The 12,681-nt window shown below is 55.9% G+C and overlaps 1 protein-coding gene across 1 annotated transcript; it reads left to right on the forward strand.

Annotated features, from left to right (window-relative positions):
* Nucleotides 1-293: 293 nt before the first annotated feature.
* On the forward strand, nucleotides 294-2,288 carry FEM1A (fem-1 homolog A; the record flags this gene model as incomplete). Its single annotated transcript, XM_084249398.1, has 1 exon — nucleotides 294-2,288. One exon carries the CDS (start codon nucleotides 294-296, stop codon nucleotides 2,286-2,288), a length of 1,995 nt encoding a protein of 664 aa, XP_084105524.1.
* Between the last annotated feature and the right edge of the window lie 10,393 nt (nucleotides 2,289-12,681).

Genomic DNA, 12,681 nt, shown 5'->3' on the forward strand with positions numbered 1-12,681 from the left:
ATGCACCGTGCTCCCGGTTCACCACGACTGCCCCGCGCTCTTCTGGGATGTGGAGTCTCGAAACTTTCTCTAGCCTAAGACCTATGGAGTGGGCCGGCCCAGAGGACTACATTTCCCTGCGCATCCCCATTCCCCAACGGCACCAGGCCCCGGCCGCCATTTTGTTCCGCCCGAAGAACCCCTAAGATGGCGGCGGGGGAGACGGTGAAGGTTGCAGTCGCCGCCTCCAGGCTTTAGTCCGCCGTTTCCCCGTCCCCCGGCGGCCGGCCCATGGCCTGGCGGAGACCCGGACCATGGACCTCCGCACCGCCGTGTACAACGCCGCTCGCGACGGCAAGCTGCAGCTGCTGCAGAAGCTGCTCAGCGGCCGGAGCCGGGAGGAGCTGGACGAGCTGACGGGTGAGGTGCCCGGCGGGGGGACGCCGCTGCTGATCGCCGCCCGCTACGGCCACCTGGACGTGGTCGAGTACCTGGTGGACCGGTGCGGCGCGAGCGTGGAGGCGGGCGGGTCGGTCCACTTCGATGGCGAGACCATCGAGGGCGCGCCGCCCCTGTGGGCCGCCTCGGCAGCCGGCCACCTGGACGTGGTGCGGAGCCTGCTGCGCCGCGGGGCCTCAGTGAACCGCACCACGCGCACCAACTCCACGCCCCTGCGCGCCGCCTGCTTCGACGGGCACCTGGAGGTGGTGCGCTACCTGGTGGGTGAGCACCAGGCCGACCTGGAGGTGGCCAACCGGCACGGGCACACGTGCCTCATGATCTCCTGCTATAAGGGCCACCGCGAGATCGCCCGCTACCTGCTGGAGCAGGGCGCGCAGGTGAACCGGCGCAGCGCCAAAGGCAACACAGCCCTGCACGACTGCGCCGAGTCCGGCAGCCTGGAGATCCTGCAGCTGCTGCTCGGGTGCAATGCCCGCATGGAACGCGACGGCTACGGCATGACCCCGCTGCTGGCGGCCAGCGTGACGGGCCACACCAACATCGTGGAGTACCTCATCCAGGAGCAGCCTGCTGGGGAGGAAGCGCGGCCGGGGCTGTCGCTCGAAGGCCCCTCCACCGGCCCGGTGTGTGCGCAACCCCAGGGCGCCCACTGCTGCAGCTCCTTCCCAGAGGAACCACTCAGTGGTGAAACTTACGAAAGTTGTTGCCCCACCAGCCGGGAAGCTGCGGTGGAAGCCTTGGAATTGTTGGGAGCCACCTACGTGGATAAGAAGCGGGACCTGCTTGGGGCCCTGAAACATTGGAGGCGGGCTATGGAGCTGCGTCACCAGGGGGGTGCCTATCTGCCCAAACCAGAGCCCCCACAGCTGGTCCTGGCCTATGACTATTCCAGGGAGGTGAACACAGCAGAGGAATTGGAAGCTCTTATAACCGACCCGGATGAGATGCGCATGCAGGCGCTGTTGATCCGAGAGCGCATTCTGGGTCCTTCTCATCCAGACACTTCTTATTATATCCGTTACAGGGGTGCAGTGTACGCTGACTCTGGCAATTTTGAGCGCTGCATCCGTTTGTGGAAGTATGCCCTGGACATGCAGCAGAACAACCTGGAGCCGCTGAGCCCCATGACAGCCAGTAGCTTCCTCTCCTTTGCCGAACTCTTCTCTTATGTGCTCCAGGACCGGGCGGCCAAGGGCAACTTGGGCACCCAGATCGGCTTTGCAGACCTCATGGGGGTGCTCTGCAAAGGGGTCCGGGAAGTGGAACGGGCCCTGCAGCTACCCAAAGAGCCTGGGGACTCCACGCAGTTCACCAAGGCTCTGGCCATCATTCTCCACCTGCTCTACCTGTTGGAGAAAGTGGAGTGCACACCGGAGCAGGAGCACCTGAAGCACCAGACCGTCTACCGGCTGCTGAAGTGTGCCCCCCGCGGCAAGAACGGCTTCACCCCTTTGCACATGGCTGTGGACAAGGAGACCACAAATGTGGGCCGATACCCAGTGGGCAGGTTCCCCTCCCTCCAGGTGGTCAAGGTGCTGCTCGACTGCGGGGCTGACCCAGACAGCCGGGACTTTGACAACAACACCCCATTGCACGTGGCAGCCCAGAACAACTGCCCGGGAATCATGAACGCCCTCATCGAGGCTGGAGCCCACATGGATGCCACCAATGCCTTCAAGAAAACAGCCTATGAGCTGCTGGATGAGAAGCTGCTCGCCAAGAGCACCATTCAGCCCTTCAATTATCTCACCCTGCAGTGCCTTGCAGCCCGCGCCCTTGACAAGAATAAGATCCCCTACAAAGGTTTCATCCCGGAAGAGCTGGAGGCTTTCATCGAGCTGCACTGACAGAGTTCCCAGGTGGGAGAAAGCAGAGGGTGTGGCCAACACCCTCACCTCTTGTTGAGCACTTCCGATGGCACTAAACGGGAGAAGGGCTGTTTTGCCTCCAGAGCAGCTGTTGGTGCTAGGAGCCATCAGGATCACGTGATGACCACACACCCACCCCGACTTGGGAAAAGACACAGCCTTCCGCCCCTCCTGTCTTCTTGGGTTTGGGGGCCTTTGCCTTCTCACCTAGCGTGGAGGGATTGAAGCCATTGCCTTCCTACCCTGCAGGAAACAAGGGAAGAAGCTGAGAATTGGGTCTGGCCTCTCTTGGCCCCTCACGTGGCGGGGTAAATCCAACCACAAGATGCAGTGTTAGGACTGGAGACTCCCGAGGTTGGACATTCAAGACACAAGAAGCAAGACCACCTCTCAGTTCTTCCAGCTCAGTTGCACTCTGATTCCTCCCTCGCTGCCAGTCACTGGCCTCGAGGGTGGGAGTCTTGCCCAGGGCAGTCTGCCACTTGCATAGCTTTCAGTTGATTGGTGTTCTGTTTATTTAACCAGTGGGCAGGTCACGAGCGTTGCACAGGAGTCCTGAAGTTTTGCTGCCATAATTTTTCTTTTCCTTAAGTTGTCAGACTTGATCAGTTACTTTCATGCAGTGAGGGTTTTGCTGTGCCTGAGATGGCCAGGGCCATCAAGAATGAGCTTTGTTGTGTGAAAAACTTGGCGAGGGGGCTAAAAAGTTAATGGTGTTGATCCCTAATTCAGGAGTGACTGCATTTCTTAAAATTTCACTCGATTGCCTTTGGCTTGGACCTGCTGACTCTCCACTCTCATTAGAAAGAGAAGTTTTCTCTGAACAGCGCCTAAGGAGCAGGCATGACGCCAGCATCTGCTGCGCAGCAGCTAGCATGGTCCCTTGGCGTTTAGTTTTTACAGTTTCTGAGTTAAAGCTGCAGGCCGCTTCAGCCTCTCATACACGCCTGGGCTTCCCCGGTGGCTCCAGCCACTGTAGCTGCTCAAGGACCCAAATCCAGGTCTTCCCGAGAAAAGCCCAAGCAGTCAGCAGATGAGCTACGTGAATGTCAAGAACTAGTGGCCGGCTGAGGTGGGACTGAGTCTTGGCTTCCCGGCACCTGGGGTATAAAGTGCCCGAGCTAGACAGCTGGCCTCCCTGAGGCTTCTGACCCTCCGAGCGCCTGGCAGGCAGCAGGAGATTAGTCTTGGCCTCCTTGGAGAGCAGAGACTAGGGAGGGAATGGGCGCAGCTGCCCCCACAGCTCAGGAGAGAAGACGCGTTGGGGGAGCATTGTGACTCCTCAGCCTTCGGGAACCCAGAGGTCCCTGGACGGCGTCCCCTGCCCCTCCGTGGAAACCAGGTCCAGTTTGGATTTGCAGTGTTAGTTAGGCTGGTATTTATTGGCAAGGCCACATTTTACCTTCCGGCAAGATGGGAAAACGCAGTTCCGACCCTCCCAAAGCATGGAATAAAGCAATGAGGCCATTGACGCGCGTCTCGGGGCTGATGTTTAAGTCGTTAAAAAGACGCCGTTGGAAGAGAGCGGCCCGGCGGTCCTTGGGGTAGGTTCTTGCTGGGGCAGGCCGTGTCTCCGTCCCCCGGCCGCCTGCTCTGGCCGGAGGAGTTTCTGCTCGTGTGGTGGGGCCTTGTGGAAGGTTGTATTTGGAAAGTGGCATTTTACCGTTTTAAAAATAAAGGTAAAAACCAAGCCCCTGCCTTCTGGTAGGGTTGCCGCAGAAAGGGCCTGTCTCGGCCCTCCTCAAAGGTGAGGAAGGTGAGGGGAAGCAGGCGACCCCTGACTGAGCCTTGCCTCACGTGAGACCCGGTGAGGGAGCCTGGCCCAGCCCTGGCCCCAGCAGCCTGTCCGTGAACTTGGCTTTCCTGGCGCTGGCTCCCCTCCCCTCTTCTGCCATGGCACTCATGGCTGCAGTTCCGGTCTTCTCCAGCCAGCAGAGCCCAGCCCACCTGAAAGCACCTGCCCTTAGTTGGTTCCTTGTGTTTCCTGAGCTCCTGCTATGCCAAGCCTGCTCAGCTCCTGGGGCAGGATGGAGCCAGCTGTTGAGGTCACTTACAGCCCATGTTCTCACCTCCTGTGGTGGTGGGGGCTGGGCCTTGAGGGCCCTCCCAGCAGTGCTGGGGCTTGGAAGGTTCTGTTTTCACTGGGGGCCCAACAGTTGGGTGAACAGCCACACCCAAGGCCGCATCCTGAGTATGTCGTGGCCCTGAAGGAGTGGCTCCTGAGCTGGCGCTGCTCTCAGCAGGCCCCCAGGAGGCGCCTGGATGGGCCACCTCGCTGCTCACAGCGGCCCTGTAGGGCAGGCCTTCGTGCTTTGCAGGTGGGGGAACCTGAGGTGATTCAGAGTTGGTACAAAAGACTTGCAATGAGGAAAACTGATCGAGCCCAAATGCTTTCTGAAAACGCAGACCTGAGCATTGTGACTAGCTTGGACTTTCCACTGAAAGCTCTTCAAGCTCAGCTGGTTTCAGGTGAGGCTTCTTCCAGCTGTCAACATACAAGTGACCTGCTTCCTTCGAGGGCCCCAGGGTGACAGGCAGCAGTAGGGAGAGGATCTTCATCCCAGTCAGGCTAAGGCGCGCTCCTGTGGGTCTGCTTGTCGCCCAGGAGTGGGGGTGTAGTTCAGCCTGCGCTGAGTCACCTTGGAGGGGACGGGGAGGCGGCCACCTCCCCAAAACCTGTAACCCAAGGGAAATCGGGATTGGCCTAAAGTGGGGCTATCGATGCTGTGGAGGATGGCACGGGGGCCGCAATAGTGCGGTCATTGCCTGCCATTCATCAGGGGACGCGCGCACAGGCCCCGTGGCCGGCCCCACGGCCCCTGCCAGATGACCACGGCTGTTGCCACCGCCGAGCTCACCCAGCCAGGGGGTGTCAGGGTGGCAGCAGAAACCCGAGTTCGAGGTGTCCAAAGGTATGCAACCCACTCACGGCCACTCCCCTCCCCGCTTCCTGCCCCCACGGAACAAGGCTGCCTGGAGCTGTCTGCTAGGTTGAAGCCGCAGAGCTGGAGAGCTCTGAGGGTCTCGGCCCTCGCTGAGTGACCAGCGTCTTGAGCAAGTAAAGGAGCGGGTGAGTGAGCAAGTGCCTCATGAGGAGTTGGGGCTGCCTCTGCTGGGGGCCGCAGCTGGGGTAACAGAGCAGTCCCTGATGGCTTGGCCACCGGCAACCCGCCGCCCGCACCGGATTCCAGAACTGTCATCTGAGCGGTGTTTACAGGGCCCAAGGTTAAAGATAGCGCAGCTTGGAACCACGTCAGCCCAGAAAGGCGAGATGAGCAGCCCCTTGGACCACTGCACTCGGGGCCCCACTGCAGCAGGGCGCGGCGCTGTGTCCCTGGGGAAAGGTGGGGTCGGGGTGTGGATTCCTGCGGGACATTTGGTTAGGACTGGACAAGTGCTTGTCATGCGTGTGCCAGGCGAGACCCTGCAGGGGTAGAATGTCCCCGCCCCTGACCCGGGCACCTGTATTTCCCATAAGTCACAGAAGAGACGCTGACTTGACTGTTATATGGGACGTTTGCGATCCCCCAGTGCAGCCCGCTTCCTGCCCCGTGTCCTTGACGCCTGTGAAGCAGTGAGGGAGGGATCATGTGTCACCAACCCCCGGATGCCTTCCTGGGTCACCAGGAGCACAGCCCCAGCTGTCTTGAACGTGCCCCCGGGGTCATTGCTTCCCAGCCTTTATCACCCGAACCCCTCTAATTGCCTTTTCCTTGTTTTCTTGTTTATTCATCTTATCCCCTTCCCTGGAACGTCACCTGCACAAGCTTGTTCCTGCTGTGTCCCCAGTGCTTTGAAGAGGACCTGCCGCACAGTAGTGTGTGTGGAGTGAATAAGTGAGCTCTCAGGCTGTCAGGAGGCCTGCCTAGCCAGGGCAGTGAGAGTGACCCGTGGGGGGTATGGGAGACGGGAGGCAGCTGGCACAGGACCGTTACACCCCGGTGGGCCTTTAGGCCTGCGGGCAGGTGCTATAGAATTTCAAGCTAAGGAAAGAAGTGACCCTATCTAAGCCTCCAGCTGTGTCAGGGAAGAGATTGGCAGGAGCCTGGGGTAGATGGTGGAGACTGGGGGATTACAGAGGTTTCCAGATGAATGTGGGGGAGTAAGAGCTGGAATGGAAAGAAGCTGACAATTGTAGCTCTTCAGGCTGGCAAGACGGATGATTTGGGGCTAGAGAATGAAACAAGAGGTGTCAACACTGACCTAGGTTTTTGGGTGGAGCCAGTGGGGTTTTAACTGACCCAGGTTCAGTCAAAGTCACAGAAAAAGCTAGAAAGTATTTTGAACTGAGCATTCAGTAATGCAACGTGAAAACGCTCAGTGCCACTGAAGCACTGCACGTGCCCTGAATGTTCACACTGGAGCAGAGGGAAAGTGAAAATCAGTGTGGAGCCTGCAGACTGCACCCGTGGGCCAGAGCCACCCTCCTTGCAGAGTGTGCACGGCTCCCGGGGGCTGCTTCCACATGACAGACCACTTGGCTCCCAAGGTCTGAAATAGTTTCTGTTTAGCTCTTTGCGGACCAGGCGTGCCAACCCCTGCTCTAAAGTTTCACTTTAGGAAGTTAGAAAAATAAGCACAAATTAAACCCAAAGTAAGTGGAAGCAAGGAGAGAATAAAAGTGTGGAAATCAGTGACATAGAAATGGACAATGGGTAAAAATCAAAACTTAAAATAAAAAAAAAATCAAAATTTAAAAGTAATAAAGTTGAGTACAGCACATGGGGGATCGGGGCCCCCAACTTGCAGTTAATCTTCTGGTTTAGCCCAGTCTCATTCCAGAAGGATCATGGCCGCTGGGCCGTGTGGGGTGGCAGTTGGGACAGAGGCCATGCGGCCTTAGGCCCGCCACTGCCCCGCCACAGCCTCAGTTTTCTCATCCATGAGTGGGGTCATGGTACCAGCTGCTGCTAACGAGGCATGAAGGGATAAATGAGCCCGGTGAGGGGCTGATGGACCCCAGGGGGAGCCTTAGGGCACACAGGAGATTGGGCAAGACCCTCCCCCCCACCTCGCCCCAGCTGTCAGCTCCTGGGGAAGAGAACAATTTTAACTTCCCTTGGAAATTGGAAACCCAGGCAGCCTCCCAGAACTATAAAAAGTCAAGTGTCCACTGAGCAGGTTAAAAATAAAAGATCCCAACCCAGGGGCATTTGGGGCTGGGAGGAGGCACTGCGGCGGGCTGGCATGTGCTGTGTGACCTAAAGCCGGTGTCTGCCCACCTCGGGCTCCCGCCCCCAGCAGTGTTAGACCGGGAGGTTTCCAAAGACCCAGTTTATGAGGATATGCAAGGACCCTGCTGCTGCCATCTGCAGAAGCCGTAAGTGGAAAGGAGGGGCTGTCGGTGCCACTTTGGCACTTTCGGGGTCGTATCCCTTCTGGACTCTTGGGAGGAACCTCAGCCTCAGCCACAGCAGGGACAGCCTGGAACTGCTGGCAGATGGCTCCCCCTAGTGGCGATGAATGCTCACTGCACCTTCCGAATCTCCACAAATGAAAAGCACGTCCTCTTAGGTGTCTACTCTCCAGAAGCCACCCGCCCTGTGTCCCGCTCCGCCACACCTGTCTTCCGGAGGCGCCAAGCTTCCTCCCACCATCGGGGCTCTGCCTGGGGTGTACCCACGGCCTGTCTTACCCTATTCTTTCTCCAGGAGGCCTCCTAGCCCCCACAGTGTGCCGCAGAACGTGGCACACCCAGGACCACCCCAGTTGCAAACACCTAATCCTGTGTCTCTACCTGAGACCCAAGTCCCTGGCCTGCAGTAGGTACTCCATGCATACTGCTCCGTGAACAAATAAACGAATGAAGAAATGAATGGAACATTCACCAGCAGGCAGGAAGCGAATGTGCAGTCAAGAGGCTATTTAAAGAAAAAGACTTGAGCATTAATTCAAACTCATTTTTGGAGCACCTGCTGTGTGCCAGGCACTGGCATCCACCAGTGAAGTCAACATAAGAAATTCCTGTCCACAGGAAAGGCACACGGCAGTGAGCTTGTCTAAAATGCTAAGTGTTACGGAAAAATAAAGCAGAGTTGGGTGCTGTAATAAATGAATTTTAAATGGGGTGTTTAGGGAAGCCTCCAGTGAGAGCGTGACATTTAAAGAAAGATCTGTAGGAGGGGGCCTCCCCAGTGGTGCAGTAGTTGAATGCTGTGTTGCGAAGCTGCCTGCAGCCTCTGCAGCGCTGGTTCGATCCCCGGGCACCGGTGAGGGTCCCACATGGCCCACAGACCTCTCCTGCCGCGCCCACTGCTCCCCTCAGCAGTGTGTTTCATCAGTCTGCCTGTTCTATTCCCCGCTCTGGCTCTGGTGAATCCTCTCACCCTCCCGCGCTTCTGACTGTACCCAGTGCTTGTATAAATAAATAAATAAATCTTTAAAAAAGTAACAAATTAAAAAAAAAATCTGTAGGCGGTGAGGAGGGAGCTAGGCAGGGATCTGCAGGAAGGGCATTCCGAGCAGAAGACAGCCCATGCAAAGGCCCTGGGGCAGGAACAGCGGATTGGAGGAACAGTGGGGCCTGTGTGGTTGGAGCAGAGTGAATGGGAGAGGGGAGGTGAGGACAGGGAGGACGGCCACAGAGCCCTCTGGTGGCTGCTGTGGGGAGAAGAGACCTTGCCTGCCCTCTTCCCTCCAGGAGGCAGGAATCAGAGACTTGGGTGGAGGTGACTGTGCTGGCCCAAGTTAGCAAGGATGGGGGCGCGGAATCAGTAGGGGTACAAGAGCAAGGGGAAATGAGCACATCATGGACATATTTTAGAAAGGAGAATCAGGACTGGCTGACAGATCAGTCCACGGTGATTTCCTAAATTCTAGCCGAGCAGGTACAAGGAGTTTCCTCCGGAAACATGGGGTGACTGGGGAAGTAAGTTTGGAGGCCAGTTGGGCGGGCACAGTGTGGCATGTTGGATATGAGACCCCCGAGGCCCTCTGTGTGGAGATGCCAAGGGCAGCTGGACCCAAGTGTGGTGCTCAAGGGAAGCAGGGGCTCAAGACAGGACTGTGGGCATCATCTGAGGTGCAGGCAGGGGTAAGAGCCTGGAGTGTGAGTGCGGGACAGGGGAAGGGAGGCAGAAAGGTGGGAGGCCAGCCAGAGGAGTGTGGGGGTCCCTGAGGAGCTCCCAGGAGGAGGGCAGAGAAGCCGAGTCAGCCACTGCCTAGAGAAGGCGTAGGAGGACTGAGACGTCACCACTGGGCTTAACATGAAGTTGCCACTGACGTTGACGAGGGCGGTTTCTGAAGCTCTGAGGGGAAGTGTGGTGGTGAGGGTACAGGGGCTGGGCTGGAGGACTTCCATAAATTACATTCTGGGGAAAACCCTGCAGGAAATTGTCCCATCTTGGCCCACTCTGGGTTACCCTTACCTTCCCAGAGGCCCTCTTTATCTCGTAAGGACAGAGGGGCTCTGAGGGCCTGGCCTTGCCACCTGCACAAACTTCCTCCTTTCTGGCTCTGCTGGACTTTTGGTTCCCTGTACCAGGCCCTGTGTGGCTGGGACTGGATCATTCTAACCTTTGTCTTCAGTGTCAGGGTAACCCTGGCAAAGGCCCAGGGGAAGCAGATGCTTCTAGAAGAAACTGAGAATAAACAGACACCAGCTTGTTCCTCACCAGCCATCTGCAAACCCCAGTGTGAGCACTGCCCTCAGCCCCACTGCTGCGCTCCATGTGTTGGTAAAGCGCTCTAACCTGAGACACTGGACATTCTATGGCAACCGCTGATTATGGATGGGAAAATCAGAGAAGCATCTTTTCAAAGAAAAGTAGAATTTCTCATATTTTCTTCCTGCTTCTTCGTTGATTGCAAGGCACCCCACTGCTCTAGCAACACAGATTCCAAGGGTGTTTTTCATTCTGGTTATGAAGGGATCCTCTGGAGGAAAACTATGAGGCCATGAAAAAGGAGGGCACACTTTTGTGCCAGAGTGACAGATGCTCTGGATGGAGCAGATCCGGGTGAATATGGGAACATATATTCATGTGATGCTCTTGGGGAGAAGCCAGACACAAAAGGCCACACTGGGTGTGATTCTGAAATTCTTAAATTACAGCATTTATATTTTTTTCCAATCAATAAATGTGATCACCAACACAGAACTCTTTCAGGAGTTAATTTGCTTTAATAATCTTTTCAGACTATTTCCGATATTTTTCTTTAAATTTGTTTCCTTTTTTTATTAAAAAAGTAACATAATTGTCATAAGCTGTGTAACCTTAGCTAGATTACTTAACCTCTCTGAGCCTCAGTTTCCTCCTCTGTAAAATGGGAATAATGAAACCCACCTCTGAAGTATGTTGTGAGGGTCTGGTGAAGATTACATGGAAAGCTCTTAGACCAATCCTTGGCCTGAAGAAAATGCTCTCAAAGTATTTATGGTTGTTAGCTGTCTTATATAAAATAAATCAGAGTAGAGTGGGAGTTGGGTGGGGGCAATTTAAAACAATTTTTAAGTGCTCAAAGATTTCATTGAGAAAGTGACATTTGGGCAGTGTCCTGCAGGCGTTAGGGAGCTTAGAGTTAAGGAGGTGTCTGGGGGAGGGTGAGAGCACAGCCTGTGCAAAGGCCCCGGGGCAGGATCAGGTGTGGTGTGTCAGAGGACCAGTGAGGAGACCCATGTGGCAGCAGAGTGATCGCAAGTGTTGTCTCTGGGAAGAGCTGGGTGGCTGGGAACAGGGAGGTTAACCCCAACTGCTCTTTGGTACTTTTAGTTTGAATTTTGAACCACAAGAATGTATTTCTTGTTCAAAAAAGGATATTAAATACACACCTGTTGATTGTGCATTTGCCTGCAGTGCCACGTTGCTGGGAGGAGGGAAAATGGGGGGCACAGTGAGCAGATGCCATCACCTACCTCTTGTCTCGGCAGACAGGGGGCATCCAGAACACGATAGAAACGTAGATTTGCAAGATCCGACCATTGTGTCTCTCCTTCTGCCCTGGCTGAGCTGCACCTGTTCGCTTGCTGTGTGCCTCTAGGCAAGGCACTGCCCTCTCTGTGCCCAGGGAATATTTGCAAAACATCCAACCAGCTCACAAGACATTACGCGCAGGGGCACACATATTGACCTTGGGAAATCTGCTAGCTATTCACATTTTACAACTTTTAAAGAAGGGGGAATTTTTCTAATTTTTCTCCCTATTTTTCTTGAAGGTTGTTCCTCCTAGAGGGGTCAAGGGACTTTCCCTGGCCACACGCTTGCCCATGTGGCCACGTGAGGTGGGCTGGCCTCCCAGACGGTGGTGGCCACCAGGGGGTGCTGGAGCAGCAGGAATTGTGACTAAGCCCCTAACTGGGGGATTGCGGCCCCCTCCCCAAGTTGCTCCATCTCCCTGCCTGATATCCCCTCTAGGCCTGTGCCTGCTTCTAGGAAAATTTTCCTAGTCCATAGCTCATTCCAATTTACACCTCAGTTTAGCTACTCTTTCCAGAAACAATCCCTCCAGCTGCTCAGGGGTTCCCCTTGGGCTACTTTTCCCACATCACAGACCTGACCACCCAAAACTCTCTTTGTCTCCATCATTGAGCCAGGAGCCCTGAACAGATGGGACAGAGTTGTCCTGGGTCGCCTGGGGTGTGGGGCTAACCACTCGGCCATCACTGTACCCACTGGGCTGCATGCAGTAAGAGCTTTGTAAATGCGGCTGAGTAAATAGTTAGGCGAGTCCATGTCCTTCCTACTCACTGACCAGGGAACTCCACGAAGGCAGGCAAGAGGTCTGTGCCCCTGGCACCTAGCACAGGCGCGCACGCAGCAGGCGCTCAGAAACTGTTCACCAAAGGGGTTCAATTACTGAGCGTTTATTATGTGCCCTGTCCTGTGCTGGGATTTGAAAACACCCAAGTGACCCAAACAGCTCCACCCAGACCTCTCAGGGCAGGCAGGGTGTGGTGGGAAGCCATCAAGAAAACAAAATGAGCAAGAATATAACTAAAAAAATTGAGGCAATAAATTATCAGCGAAGAGCAGAGCTGTCTTCACCCCAGTGCACATACCCCAGTGTCCGAGATAGTCCTGGCAGCGTGGGTGCCTTCAGATGGCAGAAGGTCACTTCTCCGTGACTGCCTAGGTATTTGGACAACACCTCAATGCTCAGAGATCGTTTCCACATCCACATCCCACACACCCCATCCTGGAATCTAACTTGCGGCATTCCACCAGACTTCACCTCAGCAGGGCAGGGGGGGGCGGGGAGGCGGCCCTGATAGCAACTAAGTCAGGGACTAAAAGAGCAAAGGGTACAAGCAACCTGGCTGCCCTGGGTGACTCACGCCACGTCCGCCCTTCCAGGCCCACAGTCATGGAGTAAAATGGAGTAAAGAGTAAACAGACTCAAGCCCAGCCGGGGGCTTGAGCATCCAGGCTCAGTT

Source organism: Talpa europaea, assembly GCF_964194135.1.
Source record: "Talpa europaea genome assembly, chromosome: 12".
Classification (NCBI taxonomy): domain Eukaryota; kingdom Metazoa; phylum Chordata; class Mammalia; order Eulipotyphla; family Talpidae; genus Talpa; species Talpa europaea.